General features: G+C 48.5%; 1 protein-coding gene across 1 annotated transcript in view; it reads left to right on the top strand.

The window, feature by feature from the left end:
* The window catches only part of BLMH (bleomycin hydrolase), a 116,384-nt gene extending 113,055 nt beyond the window's left edge, over window positions 1-3,329 (top strand). Inside the window, exon 12 of the mRNA XM_075333175.1 lies at window positions 2,117-3,329. Within this exon, the coding sequence (XP_075189290.1) occupies window positions 2,117-2,265 (149 nt within the window). The 3' untranslated portion in view covers window positions 2,266-3,329. The remainder of the gene's footprint in view (window positions 1-2,116) is intronic.
* The last annotated feature ends 15,619 nt before the right edge of the window (window positions 3,330-18,948 follow it).

Below are 18,948 nucleotides of genomic sequence, written 5' to 3'. Positions count from 1 at the left end.
GATGGAAACAATTCGCTGGAGAGTTCTGAAGTGGCGGCAATGAGTCCGGATCTAAATCCAATTGAACACCTGTGGAGAGATCTTAAAATTGCTGTTTGGAGAAGGTGCCATCAAATATGAGAGACCTGGAGCAATTTTGCAAAAGAAGAGTCCAAAATTCCAATTGAGATTTGTAAGAAGCTTGTTCATGGTTATAAAAAGCAATTGAATGTAGATGTTTATTCCAAAGGGTGTGCAACCAAATATAAAGTTGAGGGTGCCAACAATTTTGTCCAGCCCATTGTTGGAGCTTTGTGTGAAATTATGGCCAATTTGCCTTTTTTTCTGTTTTTTTTGTGTTTTCCCAATACACACAAAGGAAATAAACACGTGTATAACAAATATCTGCAATTGCAATAATTTTTTGGGAGAAATACTTCATTTTCTGGAACAATTTCAAGGGTGCCAACACTATATTTGCAATAGAGCTTGCAAACACTGCTCAGAGGCATCCCAGCTTCTGTTCTCCTTCCATGCTGCAGTGGCAAAGCTGTTTCTCTTTCCAACATGGAAGAGCGCACAGTTAAGGCCAGCGGCAAGGCATTGCCACTGATTCAAAGTATGTCAATCATTCAGGTCCATAATGCCTTCCCTTACATGACCCGACACAGAAAGCCGGGGAGTGCTGCTCTCCTGAAATAAAGGATATATAAAAACAACCCTTTAAAGAAGGCCAGTCGCGTGCTAAAAAAAGTTAAACACCTTTTAAGGGCTCATGCACACGTTGCGTAATTCCATGCATTTACGCTGTGTATTGCAATGCAGCGTAAATGTATGCGTCCTGCGTCCCCTGCACAATCTATGAAGATTGTGCATGATACGTGCGCACAATGGGTTTATGAATTTATGAACGCAGCGATTTGGGTGCTAAAATTTTGACCCAAATCCGTGCATTCATAAAATGAGCATGTCAATTATTCCGTGCGCTATGGATCCAGCTCCCACTCTGTCTATGGTGGGGGCAGCAGCCATAGCGCATGAAATCAGCTTTTTTTGTACAAAAAAACTGCATCCATTATGCAGTGTTTCTGCAGCGATTTTACACGCACATGTGCTGTCAAATCGCTGCAGAATATTCAGCAGTTACGTGTGCATGAGCCCTAAAAATTAACAAACCCCCCTGGTTCTGTGGTTCTTTTCCATTTTACGTTGCATCACTTTATTGCAGAAATATTCAAATTTGTTTATTCTGATGTGTATTATGTGAAATCTCTGCTTTGCAGTCTAACTGGGTTTTTCTTCAGTCTTCTCCTAGATGCTGTGAATACCAGTTCAGCACTGTCTGAGATTGCTTATACCAGCTGCTGAGCTGTGGTTTGTAGGGGTGAAAGTGCGCACCCTCATAGGAGTTGTGAAATAGCAAACACAGAGATTTCACATATTGCGCTCCAAAAGAAACAGATATAAATATCTCTGCAATAAAGTAATGCAGCACCAACAGCAAAAGAACAGCTGTCATGGGTAGAGATGAGCGAACCCAAGATTTGGTGTTTGTATCAAACACACACTTTACCCAAAAAACATGGTTTGGAGTTCGGGTGCTGTACATATGAACACCACTCGCGTGAGCATCGGTGTGCTCGGGTACGCTCGGTGCTCAGCCCACAGTGTGAGCTGCTTGCAGTATTTGGATGGCTCACACTGGAGGTAACAGCATGATCTGATGTAGTGTGTACCCCACCAAAAAATAGGAAAAAACCACCCACTCCCAATCAGTGACTTCTTTTGGGGTTGAGGTCAAGTTTAGTTCCCAAACCGATCCTAATTTAAAGTTCGGCTAACCCGAACCTGAACCGAACTTCCACGGAACCGCTCATCTCTAATCACGGGCAGTAGTGCTGGATTGCCGGCCAGGAGGAGTGGCAGGTAAGGGGGAAGTCAAGACAACTTTGTCAAAACCAGTAAGTCTGAAAACAGAGCTCAGGGATTTATATAAGGCATTTCACTCTCAATTTTTTTGAGTAAATGACAGATCCTCTAAGTAAAATTACAGGCTGTGTATAAAATAAGTCATAAAGTAATTAATAGATGAGTTTTAGGTGACATATCTAATTAAAATACTTTTGCTTTTGCCTAGGTTACCTCATCATGACTGATGAATGGTTCTCGGAGTATGTCTACGAAGTTGTTGTGGACAAGAAACATGTACCTGAAGAAGTTTTGGAGGTGCTGAAGGAGGACCCAGTGGTGCTACCAGCTTGGGACCCTATGGGTGCTTTGGCATAGAGATGAAAGGATTACAACTATTCCCATTGTCCTCCCCTCACCATTAAGACAAAAATATCCTCTGTTTAGCACTGGAACAACACATTCAACCAAACATTGCATGATTAACCAAGAACAAGAGGAGTAAAGGCATCAAAGGCTACGGATCTGCTGCACCTCAATCAACCCCACCGCTCAGGAACAACACCTCTTTTTAGCTCGCTCATTGCTAAAACAATTTCTCCATTTTAGTTTTATATTCTTCCAGCAGATACTAAAGATTATGTTACAATCAATACCCTCTATAAATGTAGGTGACAAACTCTACGGACTTCAGAAATGCAGAAAATAAATATTTCCTTCTAGAATGGTTATATAAGAATCTAGGGTGGCAGTCTGGCCAGGTACTCATACGTACGAAAGACAATTTGAGCTCCAAGACAAATGGAAATTGTGTACATTTTTATCTGTAATCAATCACAAATGGATTATAAATCAATCACAAATTAATATGTGGCCCACGGAAAGTCTTCTATCCATATGTTTGTGCCATGGATTCATCCAGTTGGGTGGATTCGGGGTTGCGATTACTGGTCTTTGCTCATCTTTGGTCATGTTGTGAAATCTTGTCCTGTTTAATCACTTTTCTTATGTTTTAGTCAAAATGTTTATTTTAGGTGTGACATATTCAGCACCAAGCTATTTCTCTGTATGAAATAAAATCAACTTTAGTGCAGTATTGAGGCAGGATCATTAAATATAACATAAAGTTTGGTTTTTAGGACCTACATTTATTACCCAGAGCAGAAAGCAGTAACAAAGAATATGTCGAATCTTGCAGAACTTAGACCTTCCATAAATTATACACAGATAGCCGATAAAGGTTAATAAGTGTATAAAATAGCCATCATCCATGTACAGTCAGTCATGCAGGAGTTCTAAAGCATTTGTGGCTTTTCATATTTTTTTTTTCTTTTTCTATCATTTTCTCTCTGATTTTTGTTGGTGCTTTTTTAATAAAAATCATGGAACCCAGACCAGCCATTTTTTATTGTAGATTTTAATAAATTTGTATAATGGTTTAATTCTGCTATTAGTCCTTTCTCAATAATGCAGCCTGTCAAGATCTGTTGTTCTGGAGGTGTAGATGGTGCTACTGTTAAGGCCCCGTCACACACAGAGATAAATCTTTGGCAGATCTGTGGTTGCAGTGAAATCATGGACATATTGTTCCATTGGTACACAGCTACAAACCTGGCACTGATTGTCCACAATTTCACTGCAACCACAGATCTGCCGCGGATTTAACTCTGTGTGTGACAGGGCCTTTAGTCTTACTCCTTCTGCAAAGTGCAGCTGATATAACAGTCAAGCAACACTCATTAAAAGGGGTCATCCACTACTTAGACAACTCATACTCATTCCTCTTATTTGCCCCCGTGAAAATAAATAAGCCTGTACTCCCTTCCGGTGCGGCCACGGTTCCAGCGATGTCTAAAGTCGGGACCCGCGTGACATTGTTATGACATGCAAGCCTCACAATCATTCAGCGCCCTGTTTCCCCGCTTTCGGACATTTGAGCAGGATGTGAGTGCTGCGCTGACTTCCTGCTCAAACGTCCGAAGGTGGGGAGAAGGAAGCCGGAACTTATTAGTCACGGGGCCTGCGAGTCATAACAATGTTACTTGGGCCCCGGCTTTAGACATCGCTGGAACCGCAGCCGCACCATAGGGGAGTATAGGCTTATTCTTTTTATGGAGGGGAATGAGAAGGAATTGTCCAAGTAGTGAACAACTCCTTTCAGAAAAAGGTATGCAAAGTATCTCTTCACTAGGAGGAAGAAAGGATAACTACTACCAGTCCGTGGAACCAAAAAGCGTTGACTCTCCTACTCCGCCACAGGTACTAATTTGCATAAAAATTTCTGACAATCTGTTATCTCAACACTTTAGGTTACACAATAGAATTCATTATCTGGAATCCTTTGAAAAAAGAATATTTTAAGAATTACCTCAGTAAATAAGTGAAAAATTCCCCCGATGCATACTTGACTAATGTGTGAATCCGCTGATAATAATTGGTTGGCTCAAAGACTAATGTGTATGGGAGCCCAGGATGATCAATTTTTAGGAGATGTTAATGGAATTTTTCAGGCTTTGGATGAAAGTCTGTGGTCACTCTGTGCAGTGCACACGCGGCCAGGATTCTCTGGTATTGCCAATGTGATCAGGGGGTTAAGTGAATTCACGTGTGTGATTTGTGTGCTGGTTGTCATTTGCCAATTACATGGGCTCATCTGCTTTCAATAGAAATGCCTGTGAGAGGACAAGCCTGTCTAGTCAAAATGTGAGCAAATCACATACTTGTGTTCGATTGCACTGGAAATCACAGTAACTCCTGACAGCGCGCCACACCCAGTCAGTATTCAGAAGTCTTCAGTCACATACTTTCATTCTGATCCTGGGCAACCTCATAAAGCATCTGTCATGTCAGATTTCGGGCAAACGATTCTTTTGTCCTGCTCGAAAAAAACACAATGCTAGACTTGTCTGGAGAGGAATCTTTCATGGAAAATTTGGGTAGTTTGTCCTCATGCGCTCCTGTGCATGGGAGAGTTGGCCAAGATGGCTGCCGTCCAAACGATCGGCCGAGCAATCATTTGGCTGACAGCCACCTAATATGTTGGTTGGGCTTTACAATTTGTAGAATTGTGCTGAAAAATGTGCACTCCAATGTCACATACCAAATATAAGCAAACTGGTACACTGACTGCAACAGCATGGAGAGGACAGTCAAAATTGACAAAAGTGAAACTTAAATTGCGATATTCACCAGCTGAATATATCCAGTTCCATTCTTCCAAATACAGTAGAATCCTAAGGCTTTATTAGTTCACATTTTAGAATCTTCTAAGAATTTAATGTGTGGACAAGAATTGAATAACAGAAAAAAATGCAAAGACTCTCAAATTTTACTTTTTAAAATACATTTTAAGGGGTGTTACATCTTCAAATAAAAACAATCAACTTTACAATTTACCTTTTATTGAATATCCTGCCCGTTCAAGAAATTAAGGTTTTTTAATTCTGCAGTGTAGTGCTCGTTGACTAGATTACTGGCCACCTCTGCAGTGTATCTGGGTGGCCAAGCACCTAGGGAGAGAGTGCAGCATGGACAAGCTCTTGACTCCACAGACTGTAAGTGCACCACTGAGGCTGGCTCACTGCAAGTGGATCTCCTTCCATATTCAGCAAACCATGTTAACTTCTTAGTAATATGTCTATCGTCTTATAATGGGGCCTCGCTCTCTAAAGGGGGCTTTACACGCAACGACATTGCTAACGAGATTTCTTTGGGGGTCACGGAATTCGTGACGCACATCCGGCTTCGTTAGCGACGTCATTGCGTGTGAAACGCACGAAAGACCGCTAACGATCAAAATTACTCACCATATCGTTGATCGTTGACACGTCGTTCTAATCTCAAATGTCGTTGCTGTTGTAGGACGCAGGTTGTTCGTCGTTCCTGCGGCAGCACACATCGCTATGTGTGACACCGCAGGAACGAGGAACAGCATCGTACCTGCGGCCGCCGGCAATGAGGAAGGAAGGAGGTGGGTGGGATGTTCCGGCCGCTCACCTCCGCCCCTCCACTTCTATTGGGCGGCTTCTTAGTGACGCCACTGTGATGCCGAACGAACCTCCCCCTTAGAAAGGAGGCGGTTTGCCAGCCACAGCGACGTCGCTATGCAGGTAAGTACGTGTGACGGGGACTAACGATGTTGTGCGCCACGGGCAGCGATTTGCCCGTGACGCACAACCAACAGGGGCGGGTGCTTTCACCAGCGACATCGCTAGCGATGTTGCTGTGTGTAAAGTGGCCTTTACTCCAGATCATTGCTATGCAATCTGAGACTCGACATCTGCTGCTAGATATCAGACACCATGATACTGTATCAAGCAGATGTGCCATATGTTCCTCTAATTAAAAGTATGTCTGGTCCTAACTGGTTAGACTACATAACAGATACAGAATTTCCTCATTGGAAGTTATTAGAAACATAAATGACAATTTTCACTTTTCTGTAGGAAGAAAATTATATATTTTATCATCTACACTTAATATCTAAGGGGTGCTTCACACATAGCGAGATCGCTACCGAAATCGCTGCTACGGCACGGTTTTGGTGACGCAACAGTGACCTCATTAGCAATCTCGCTGTGTGTGACACTGAGCAGCGATCTGGCCCCTGCTGCGAGATCGCTGCTCGTTACACACAGCCCTGGTTCGTTTTCTTCAAAGGCGCTCTCCCGCTGGGACACACAGATCGCTGTGTGTGACAGCGAGAGAGCGACGAAATGAAGCGAGCAGGGAGCAGGAGCCGGCATCTGGCAGCTGCGGTAAGCTGTAACCAGGGTAAACAATATTTACCTTAGTTACCAACCTCCGCAGCTCTCACGCTGCCTGTGCTGCCGGCTCCGGCTCTCTGCACATGTAGCTGCAGTACACATCGGGTTAATTAACCCGATGTGTACTGTAGCTAGGAGAGCAAGGAGCCAGCGCTAAGCAGTGTGCGCGGCTCCCTGCTCTCTGCACATGTAGCTGCAGTACACATCGGGTTAATTAACCCGATGTGTACTGTAGCTAGGAGAGCAAGGAGCCAGCGCTAAGCAGTGTGCGCGGCTCCCTGCTCTCGCGGTTATGATCGCTGCTGCGTCTGCTGTGTTTGACAGCTAAGCAGCGATCATAACAGCGACTTACAAGGTCGCTGTTACGTCACAGAAAATGGTGACGTAACAGCGACCTCGTTGTCGCTGTCGCTTAGTGTGAACCAGCCCTAAGATAAAATGTGCACCACTTAGCGTGACCTTGATGTGGCATTAAGCAAGATGAATGCAGCACTGACAGATCCAGCAGTGATGTGTGCACAGACCCTTTTCCCATTACATTATGTGGTTTGTACTGGATTAGACTGGAGACCTGTGGCTCTTCCGCAGAAACACCACTGTACTTGGTCAGTTTCCGGACCATATTGTTCAAACAAAAAGCAGCATACATTGTTTGATATGGATGTGGCGCAAGACAGGAGCTGTGGCCAGTGCAAATGACCACCACATTTTGACAGCCATTATCACTGCAGACATCCAACGTGTGCTGAAGTAATTTCTTCTAAAGTCATGCCGAGTGTCCCTTGCGCGAGAAGTAAGAAAGAGGGAAATACAGAAGACGCCTGGAGTGTATAATAATTGGCGACTGGATCTGATCACTAACGGACGTGTGGATCCATTGTAAGGAATCATGGTATATTAAGCATTGAATGAAATTAAATTAATCCCCAAATAGAATTAAAATTCATGTCCTGACCACGTGGTTTTCCAGATGGTGTTCCTCAACATGAGACGGGCACAACTTTCCATAGCCGGTGGGAAAAAAAAACACTTCCCACATCAGCTGTATTGGTTACAGGGAGTGTCACCCCCAAAATGCCTTTTAAACTGAAGTGATGTAGGGGATTTTCACCCGCCTAAAAGTAACTGTCACAAACTATTTGTTTCACTAGACTGTCATATTCTATTGTTAATTTGTTTCTTAAGTTAATTATCTTTCCAAATAAGTTCTGCTGTAACATGCAACATTTTCGCACAATTTGGAAGTTGTTCAAAAATATTGCGGCTTTTGATGCATTAATGCCAGTCCTGGATAGCAAGTCCAATATGGGTAGGATGAGGGATGGCTACACCACCTGTCAGGTTCATGAAATGTTACACCAACTACAGAAATATACAGGAGTACATCTCTGGTGGAGGTGCACATTATATAAGATGCACTTAAATCATTAAGTGGCCTGCACCTCTTAATTAAGTAGATGCATAATCCAGTGACCTGTTCATTAAGGCTGGGGTATACAACACCAGTCCTGATGAATTCTGGTGAAGTCAAATGTTACATTTAATCTACATACAATATAATAAAGCAGGTGCATAGGAACCAACCTGGCTGGCATCTCTTACCTATTTTCTTTGTCGCTCCATTGGGAGACCCAGACAATTGGGTGTATAGCTTCTGCCTCCGGAGGCCACACAAAGTATTACACTTAAAAGTGTAAAGCCCCTCCCCTTCTGCCTATACACCCCCCGTGCCTCACGGGCTCCTCAGTTTTCATGCTTTGTGCGAAGGAGGCTGACATCCACGCATAGCTCCACATCTTGGTCAGCAGCAGCTGCTGACTAGGTCGGATGGAAGAAAAGAGGGCCCATAACAGGGCCCCCAGCATGCTCCCTTCTCACCCCACTCTGGTCGGCGGTGCTGTTAAGGTTGAGGTACCCATTGCGGGTACACAGGCAGGAGCCACATGCTGTTTTCCTTCCCCATCCCTTAATGGGCTCTGGGTGAAGTGGGATCCTAATCGGTCTCCAGGCACTGAGACCGTGCTCCCTCCGCAGCCCCTGGGGAATCTGCTGGACAGGAGCCGGGTATCGTCAGGGACAAGGCCCTGCTACTGTGAGGTACTCTGTGTCCCCCTGGGGGACCGCGCATGGAGCGCTTGTGCCATACACACTGCAGCACTGCTGGGTGTGTTAGTGCGCCGGGGACTACCGCGCCGGCCGCGCTTATTTGCCGGCCGCGCTTATAACTTTAGTCCCCGGCTTTTGCGGCCTAGTATCGCATATTCCCGCCCCCAGGCCTGCCAGTCAGGGGAAGGGCGGGACGCTGCACAGGACGTCAGCGCTGAGGGCTGGAGCATACTCTGTATCCTCCTCCCCCCTCACTCAGCTCAGTGGGGCATCAGATTCCCGCACTTTCTGGGGCACGCCCACGGCCCCCTCCTCCCCACAGAACGCCGGCAGCCATTCCTGTCAGCACTTCTGACGCTGGAGAGGAGAGACAACACGGCTCTGGGAGGCCCAGGCAAGGGAATCTGGTGATCACACAACCGCTTTGAGCGGTCGGTAAGCAGCACCTGGGTGCTGGCCCCACTGAGTGCCGAAGTGTACATATACATATATGCTTATATGCTATAAATTTACACTGTACGGTCGCACTGTTGATTTTTGGCTATATACCCTCCTGGATTGTACTCAGAGGAGACAACAGCATGTCGTCCGCAAAAAGCAAGGGTGCCAAAGCACAGGCTTACTTTGCAACCTGTACCTCATGTGCGGCTATACTACCGGCAGGTTCCACCGATCCTCATTGTGTGCAATGCTCGGCCCCTGTGGCACTTACTCAGCCGGAGCCTCTGCTACTGGTGGCCCAGGTGGAACCACCTGCTACCACTGTCCAGGTGACAGGGACGGAGTTTGCAGTATTTGCTGACAAACTGTCTGAGAGTATGGATAAATGGTCTGCTAAGATACTAGAAGCTTTACAGTCCAGACCAGTGACTCAGGCCACGGGCACTGTTCAATCATTGACCCCAGGCCCCCCTCAGTTGGAGCAGCAAAGTGCTCCTGGGGTGACCCATAGGTCCCAGGGTGAGGTCTCTGACACGGACCGCAGTCCCAGGCCGCCTAAACGGGCTCGCTGGGAAATTCCCTCGACCTCATCACACTGTTCGGAGTCTCAGCAGGAGGACTCTCTGGATGATGAAGCGGAGGTAGCAGATCAGGATTCTGATCCTGATGCCGCTCTCAACCTAGATACACCTGAAGGTGACGCCATAGTGAATGACCTTATAGCGACCATCAATCAGGTGTTGGATATTTCTCCACCAGCTCCTCCAATTGAGGAGTCAGCTTCTCAGCAGGAGAAATTCCGTTTCAGGTTTCCCAAGCGTACATTGAGTACGTTTCTGGATCACGCTGACTTCAGAGAGGCAGTCCAGAAACACCGAGCTTGTCCAGATAAGCGTTTTTCCAAGCGCCTTAAGGATACACGTTATCCCTTCCCCCCTGACGTTGTCAAGGGCTGGGCTCAGTGTCCCAAGGTGGATCCTCCAGTCTCCAGACTGGCGGCTAGATCCATAGTTGCAGTGGAAGATGGGGCTTCACTCAAAGATGCCACTGACAGACAGATGGAGCTCTGGTTGAAATCCATCTATGAAGCTATCGGCGCGTCTTTTGCTCCAGCATTCGCAGCCGTATGGGCACTCCAAGCTATCTCAGCTTGTCATGCGCAGATTAATGCAGTCACACGTACGTCTGCTCCGCAAGTGGTGTCCTTAACCTCTCAGGCGTCGGCGTTTGCGTCCTACGCCATTAATGCTGTCCTGGACTCTGCGAGCCGTACGGCGGTAGCATCCGCCAATTCGGTGGCAGTCCGCAGGGCCATGTGGCTACGTGAATGGAAGGCAGACTCTGCTTCCAAAAAGTTCTTAACCGGTTTGCCATTTTCTGGCGACCGTCTGTTTGGTGAGCGATTGGACGAAATCATTAAACAATCCAAGGGAAAGGACTCATCCTTACCCCAGTCCAAACCAAACAGACCTCAACCACGGAAGGTACAATCGAGGTTTCGGTCCTTTCGGTCCGCGGGCAGGTCTCAATTCTCCTCGTCCAAAAGGCCTCAGAAGGATCAGAGGAACTCCGATTCATGGCGGTCTAAGTCACGTCCTAAAAAGACCGCCGGGGGAACCGCTCCCAAAGCGGCCTCCTCATGACTTTCGGCCTCCCCAAACCGCATCCTCGGTCGGTGGCAGGCTTTCCCGCTTTTGCGACGCCTGGCTGCCACAGGTAAAAGACCGTTGGGGGAGAGACATTCTGTCTCACGGTTACAGGATAGAGTTCAACTCTCGTCCTCCGACTCGGTTCTTCAGAACATCGCCGCCCCCCGAGCGAGCAGATGCTCTTCTTCAGGCGGTGTGCACTCTGAAGGCAGAAGGAGTGGTGATCCCTGTTCCTTTTCAGCAACAGGGTCACGGTTTTTACTCCAACTTGTTCGTGGTGCCGAAAAAGGACGGATCCTTCCGTCCTGTTCTGGACCTAAAACTGCTCAACAAACATGTAAAAACCAGGCGGTTCCGGATGGAATCGCTCCGCTCCGTCATCGCCTCAATGTCCCAAGGAGATTTTCTAGCATCAAATCGACATCAAAGATGCTTATCTCCACGTACCGATTGCTCCAGAGCATCAGCGCTTCCTGCGTTTCGCCATAGGGGACGAACACCTTCAGTTCGTGGCACTGCCTTTCGGCTTGGCGACAGCCCCACGGGTCTTCACCAAGGACATGGCAACAGTAGTAGCAGTTCTGCACTCTCAGGGACACTCGGTGATCCCTTACTTAGACGATCTGCTTGTCAAGGCACCCTCTCAAGTGGCATGCCAACACAGCCTGAGCATTGCTCTAGAGACTCTCCAGAGTTTCGGATGGATCATCAATTTTCCAAAGTCAAATCTGACACCGGCCCAATCACTGACATATCTTGGCATGGAGTTTCATACTCTCTCAGCGATAGTGAAACTTCCGCTGGACAAACAGCGTTCACTGCAGACAGGGGTGCAATCTCTCCTTCAAGGCCAGTCACACCCCTTGCGGCGCCTCATGCACTTCCTAGGTAGCAGCAATGGAGGCAGTTCCTTTTGCGCAGTTTCATCTGCGTCCACTTCAATGGGACATTCTCCGCAAATGGGACAGGAAGTCGACGTCCCTCGACAGGAACGTCTCCCTGTCTCGGGCAGCCAAGGCTTCCCTTCAGTGGTGGCTTCTTCCCACTTCTCTGTCGAAGGGGAAATCCTTCCTGCCACCATCCTGGGCTGTGGTCACGACGGACGCGAGCCTGTCAGGGTGGGGAGCGGTCTTTCTCCACCACAGGGCTCAGGGTACTTGGACTCAGCCAGAGTCCTCCCTTCAGATCAATGTTCTGGAGATAAGGGCAGTGTATCTTGCCCTAAAGGCGTTCCAGCCGTGGCTGGAAGGCAAGCAGATCCGAATTCAGTCGGACAATTCCACAGCGGTGGCTTACATCAACCACCAAGGCGGAACACGCAGTCGGCAAGCCTTCCAGGAAGTCCGGCGGATTCTGCTATGGGTGGAAGCCAGAGCCTCCACCATATCCGCAGTTCACATCCCGGGCGTAGAAAACTGGGAAGCAGACTTTCTCAGTCGCCAGGGCATGGACGCAGGGGAATGGTCCCTTCACCCGGACGTGTTTCAGGAGATCTGTTGCCGCTGGGGGATGCCGGACGTCGACCTAATGGCGTCCCGGCACAACCACAAGGTCCCGACATTCATGGCACGGTCTCAAGATCACAGAGCTCTGGCGGCAGACGCTTTAGTTCAGGATTGGTCGCAGTTTCAACTCCCTTATGTGTTTCCTCCTCTGGCACTGTTGCCCAGAGTGTTACGCAATATCAGGTCCGACTGCCGCCGCGCCATCCTCGTCGCTCCAGACTGGCCGAGGAGGTCGTGGTACCCGGATCTGTGGCATCTCACGGTGGGCCAACCGTGGGCACTACCAGACCGACCAGACTTGCTGTCTCAAGGACCGTTTTTCCATCTGAATTCTGCGGCCCTCAACCTGACTGTGTGGCCATTGAGTCCTGGATCCTAGCGTCTTCAGGGTTATCTCAAGAGGTCATTGCCACTATGAGACAGGCTAGGAAACCAACGTCCGCCAAGATCTACCACAGGACGTGGAGGATATTCTTATCTTGGTGCTCTGATCAGGGTTTTTCTCCCTGGCCATTTGCCTTGCCCACTTTTCTTTCCTTCCTTCAATCCGGATTGGAAAAAGGTTTGTCGCTCGGCTCCCTTAAGGGTCAAGTCTCAGCGCTCTCTGTGTTCTTTCAGAAGCGCCTAGCCAGACTTCCACAGGTCCGCACGTTCCTGCAGGGGGTTTGTCACATAGTCCCTCCTTACAAGCGGCCGTTAGAACCCTGGGATCTGAACAGGGTGCTGATGGCTCTTCAGAAACCACCTTTCGAGCCAATGAGGGATATTCCTCTCTCACGCCTTTCGCAGAAAGTGGCCTTCCTAGTAGCAGTCACATCACTTCGGAGAGTGTCTGAGCTAGCAGCGCTGTCATGCAAAGCCCCTTTCCTGGTGTTTCACCAGGACAAGGTGGTTCTGCGTCCGGTTCCGGAATTTCTCCCTAAGGTGGTATCCCCCTTTCATCTCAATCAGGATATCTCCTTACCCTCTTTTTGTCCTCATCCAGTTCACCAATGTGAAAGGGATTTGCACTTGTTAGATCTGGTGAGAGCACTCAGACTCTACATTTCTCGTACGGCGCCCCTGCGCCCCTCGGATGCACTCTTTGTCCTTGTCGCTGGCCAGCGTAAAGGGTCACAGGCTTCCAAATCAACCCTGGCTCGGTGGATCAAGGAACCTATTCTCGAAGCCTACCGATCTTCTGGGCTTCCGGTTCCCTCAGGGCTAAGGGCCCATTCTACCAGAGCCTTGGGTGCGTCCTGGGCCTTGCGGCACCAGGCTACGGCTCAGCAGGTGTGTCAGGCAGCTACCTGGTCGAGCCTGCACACTTTCACGAAACACTATCAGGTGCATAACTATGCTTCGGCAGATGCCAGCCTAGGTAGGCAAGTCCTTCAGGCGGCGGTTGCCCACCTGTAGGAAGGGGCCGTTTTACGGCTCTATTTCGAGGTTTTACTTTACCCACCCAGGGACTGCTTTTGGACGTCCCAATTGTCTGGGTCTCCCAATGGAGCGACAAAGAAGAAGGGAATTTTGTTTACTTACCGTAAATTCCTTTTCTTCTAGCTCCAATTGGGAGACCCAGCACCCGCCCCTGTTCCCTTCGGGCTGTTGTTCTTTGTGTACACATGTTGTTCATGTTCAATGGTTTCTGTTCTCCGAAATTTCTTCGGATTGAATTTACTTTAAACCAATTTATAACTTTTCCTCCTTCTTGCTTTTGCACCAAAACTGAGGAGCCCGTGAGGCACGGGGGGTGTATAGGCAGAAGGGGAGGGGCTTTACACTTTTAAGTGTAATACTTTGTGTGGCCTCCGGAGGCAGAAGCTATACACCCAATTGTCTGGGTCTCCCAATTGGAGCTAGAAGAAAAGGAATTTACGGTAAGTAAACAAAATTCCCTTCTTTGCTGACAATGGGGGAATTCTCACTCATAAGCAGTAATAGTACTCTGATTCTTTAAAGTGAACCAGTCAGGTCAATATGCAGCCAGAATCACGATCAGTTTTGGGTGCATATTGTCAATCCCTGTCTAACCGTTCCTGTATCTAGTAGCATATATAAAGAGATCTTTAGAAAAAGTATTGCTAAGGATCCCATTTGATATCCCAATGACGCCAGGGACTAGTCGCAAGGGCGTTAGTTCGCTTGGCTAGTCGGCCCCCTTAGCATGTAAGCACGCCCCTGTGGGCGGGTTATCATACTAATTAATGCGCTGTGTCAGAGGATGGTCACTCTCACCTCTCTGCTGCCATCGCGTCCGACTCATGGATTTCGGCTCAATGCGCATGATCTCGGACTTTTAAGGGGGCTTTACACACAGTGATATCGCTAGCGAGATCGCTGGTGAAAGCACCCGCCCCCGTTGGTTGTGCATCACGGGCAAGTTGCTGCCCGTGGCGCACAACATCGCTCGGACCCGTCACACGGACTTACCTGCTGAGCGACGTCACTGTTGCCGGCGAACCGCCTCCTTTCTAAGGGGGCGGTACGTGCGGCGTCACAGCAGCATCACTAAGCGACCGCCCAATAGAAGCGGAGGGGCGGAGATGAGCGGCCGTAACATCCCGCCCACCTCCTTCCTTCCGCATTGCCGGCGGCCGCAGGTAATCTGTAGTTCATCATTCCTGAGGTGTCACACATAGCGATGTGTGCTGACTCGGGAACGACGAACAACCTCCGTCCTGCAACAATCAACGATTATTTGAAAATGAACGACGTGTCAACGATCAACGATATGGTGTCACACACAACAACATTGCTAACGATGCCGGATGTGCGTCACGGAATCCGTGACCCCGGGGATATATCGTTAGATACGTCGTTGCGTGTAACGGGGCCTTTAGTCATTCGCACTACATGAGTTTGAAGCCAGGACCTGTACACCCAGCTTCATAATGGGCATGACTGAAAGTTCGGGATCATGCGCACTGAGCCGAAATCCAGGCGTCGGCCACGATGGCAGCAGAGGTGAGCGAGATCATCCTCTGACTCTGCACATTTAATAGCATTAAATCACATTATCACTCCCGCAGGGGCGTGGTTCAATGCTAAGGGGCTGGCAAGCCAAGGGAAGTAACTCCCTTGCAACTAGTCGCTGGCCTCATTAGCATATCATATGGGATCTTTAGAAATACTTTTTCTAAAGATCTCTTTATCTATGCTACTATATACCGGGACAGTTAAGCAGGGAGTAGTAATATGCACCCAGAACTGCTCATGGTTTTGGGTGTATATTGCACTTGCCAGGTTTCCTTTAAGCTGACATGAAACTCCTAGAAAAAAAAGAAGTTTTGATCGTAAAACAAAAATATATCATCCTTTATTATAATCATATATATTGTATGTTACCTCAAAGTTCTCAAACATGTAGAGAAATCACTTGGGCTGTGACCTCAGAACGCCTTGGTGGCTTCTAAGATTGTACTTTTCTGTAGGAAATAGAATATATCAGATGTGTTCTCTACAGCACCAACATGTTCCTCGTTTGTGCACATTTTTATTTAACAGTCTGCCTTTGCTTGGGTCTGAGGAAATGTGTCTGGAATCTCAGATGTTAATTCACAGGACTTGCACCTCCATTAGAAACAGCTGCGGATGAAGTTGGCAGGTTGAAAATATCATGTGCAAAGTATCACGTCATCCGCCATGTGCGGCTTTGTTGCTATACTCGGAGTATAGCCAGTTTAAGCCTCATTCAGACGTCTGATTTTTCTTTTGCACAAGCAAAAAACGAACCAAGTCGCATCAGTGTTTTGGATCAGAGCTTCCGTTTTTACCATCAGGGTGTCATCAGTGAATTTCTCTCATGGGAAAAATAAATAGCAAAGCTTCTCTTATACGGACGGCACACAGATGGTATCCATACACTGTCCATGATTTTTGACTCGGATCAAAAACATACATGTTTCTGTGTTTTATTTACGGATACATAGCCATGGGGGGGAACAAAACCACAGACAGACATGTGCCCCCAAAACTAAAGGCCACTTTACATGCAGCAACATCGCTGCCGATCGCACCCACCCCCGTCGGTTGTGCGTCACGGGAAAAATCGCTGCCCGTGGCGCAGAATATCGCTAGTACCCGTCAAACATACTTACCTGCCTAGTGATGTTGCTGTGGCCAGCGAACCGCCTCCTTTCTAAGTGAGCGGTTCGTGCGGCGTCACAGCAACGTCACACGTCAGCCGTCTAAAGAGAGCAGCCGAAAGAAAGACACGCCCACCTCGTTGCCGGAGGACGCAGGTATGGTGTTGTTCCTCGTTCCTGGGGTGTCACACGTAGCGATGTGTGCTGCCTCAGGAACGATGAACAACCTGCGTCCTGCAACAGCAACGATATTTGGGATTAGAACGACATGTCAACAATCAACGATAAGGTGAGTATTTTTGCTCGTTAGCGGTCGTTCCTACGTTTCACACGCAACGACGTTGCTAACGAGGCAGGATGTGCGTCACGAATTACGTGACCCCAACGACATGTTAGCGATGTCGTTGCGTGTAAAGCGGCCTTAAGGCTTCCTTCACACGTCCATATTTCCAGTACATGTAGTACCACATGTACCCATTATATCCTATGGTGCTTTTTACATGCCCATTTTTTCCAGCAGCACCGTTGACAAAGGCCAATAAAGGTTTATGGGCCCATGAAAAACATGTATAGCACACTGATCAGTGTATAATCCGTGTGCAGTATGTAAGCATGTATTAAAGCACCACTCCAGCGTTTTTTATTTTATTTCACAGCTGGAGTGGTGCTTTAAGGCCATAAAAATCAAAAGTTTTAAAATTGTGAAATTTTCAATTCTTTTTTGCCAAATTATTTTCACAAATAAAAGCGAAAAATATCATCCTAATTAATTTATCAGTAACATAAAGTACAATATGTCACGAAAAAACAATCTTTGAATCACCAGGATCGGTTGAAGTGTGTCGCCCTGGGCAAGCCAGGGGACACAGGTCACACACCACCACACCCTACATCCCAGGTAGGCACATCTAAGCTGAACCAAAAATCCTTGTTGCCTTCCTCCAGAGACTGATGATTCACACCAGGGGGTGGGCCAGGCGGTTGGCTCCGCCCACCGAGGAGAACACAGCTCTGGAGGCGGGAGAAACCAGGCAGTCAGCTCAGGGAAGAGCTTGAGAGTGGAGTCCAGTGAGGGACATGAACGAGTGAACAGCAGATTAGCCCCGGGCAGGGCAAGAGTAAAGTCTAGCTGAGGGCTAGAAAGGAGTAAACAACTAAGTGAAAGTGAGAAAAGTAAAGGAGAAACGGAGGAAAGCAAGAGTGGTGACAGAGAGAGAGAAAAGCCTGAAGAGTCCAGCTAAGTGCAGGGCAGGTCAGCAAGGTCAGCAACGGCGGTGACTGTCTGGAGGGGGACCGTTTGGAAGTTCCTGGAAGGACCCCGTAGGCTGTGTGCCCGGTGGTCTGGAGCAGTGTTCCGAAGGACAGTCAGCACCAGGGTAGGGGCCTCTCGGACCCTGGCAAGGCTTGGAGTCGCCGTAAATTGCCGAATCCGTCAGTGAAGGGGACGTAGATCCCCCAACAACCAAGACCCGAGTGAAGGCAACAGCCCAACCTGTACAACAGAGACACCGCCACCGCCAGGGCACCAGTTTCTGAGGGCCAGCGCCTGCGGGCAAAGAGTAGAGCTCCCCCGGTCCAGCTTGAAGCCGGGGAGCGGGTTACCGGTGGGGACCCATCGCAACCAACGAGTACACAAGGTGCAAGGAAGAGGGACATCACCGTCACCTACTGGGAGAGCAATTGCAGCCGTCCGTGGGACCGTCTTACCAGCCGTTTGGCTTACCGTACAAACTGTGTCAACGTCTCAGGCTGAGTGAGTACCACAGTGCCGCAAGGCACAGCGCTGCCCCCACGTCCCTGCGCCCACCAGGCCCTGCACCTCCCAAACCGTCACCGGGCCCCGGGATCACCGACCCCTACCCACGGAGGGGCAACACAACACCTGGCTGCTCCGCATCACCATCCCCGGGACCCCCGTATTGAGCAGCGGTGGTGAAATCACCACAACCGTGGGTGGCGTCACGGACTATAAACAATCCCCACACCCAACAAACCCCTTTCACTCACGGGCGAGGAGTGCCGCTCGAGAAACCCCCGGGATCCGGCCTACAGCTCGAGCCACCACTGAGCAGCGGCCGCCGGACCCGAGCAGAAGGGGTGAGCGTAGTGTGCTGACACCCTCCTCCCCGCCCGCGACAGAAGCGTTCCAGGCCTATGGGCTTGTGCACATGTTGCGTAATTGCATGCATTTACGCTGTGTATTGCACTGCAGCGTAAATGCATGCGTCCTGCTTCACCTGCACAATCTAGAGCATGTCCCTTATTCCGTGCTTTCTAGATGCAGCTCCCACTCTGTCTATAGTGGGGGCAGCAGCAATAGCGCATGAAATCGGCTTTTTTTTGTACAAAAAAACTGCATCCATTACACAGTGTTTCTGCAGCGATTTGAAGCACACATGTGCTGTCAAATCGCTGCAGAATATTCAGCAGTTACGTGCGCATTAGCCCTATTACCTCATAAAGTGACACTGGTCCGAATTGAAAAAATTAACCTGGTCAGAAAGGTGAAAATGGGCTCGGGGTG

This window comes from Anomaloglossus baeobatrachus, chromosome 2 (genome assembly GCF_048569485.1).
Source record: "Anomaloglossus baeobatrachus isolate aAnoBae1 chromosome 2, aAnoBae1.hap1, whole genome shotgun sequence".
In the NCBI taxonomy this organism is placed as follows: domain Eukaryota; kingdom Metazoa; phylum Chordata; class Amphibia; order Anura; family Aromobatidae; genus Anomaloglossus; species Anomaloglossus baeobatrachus.
This window is presented reverse-complemented; position numbering and strand designations above follow the sequence as displayed.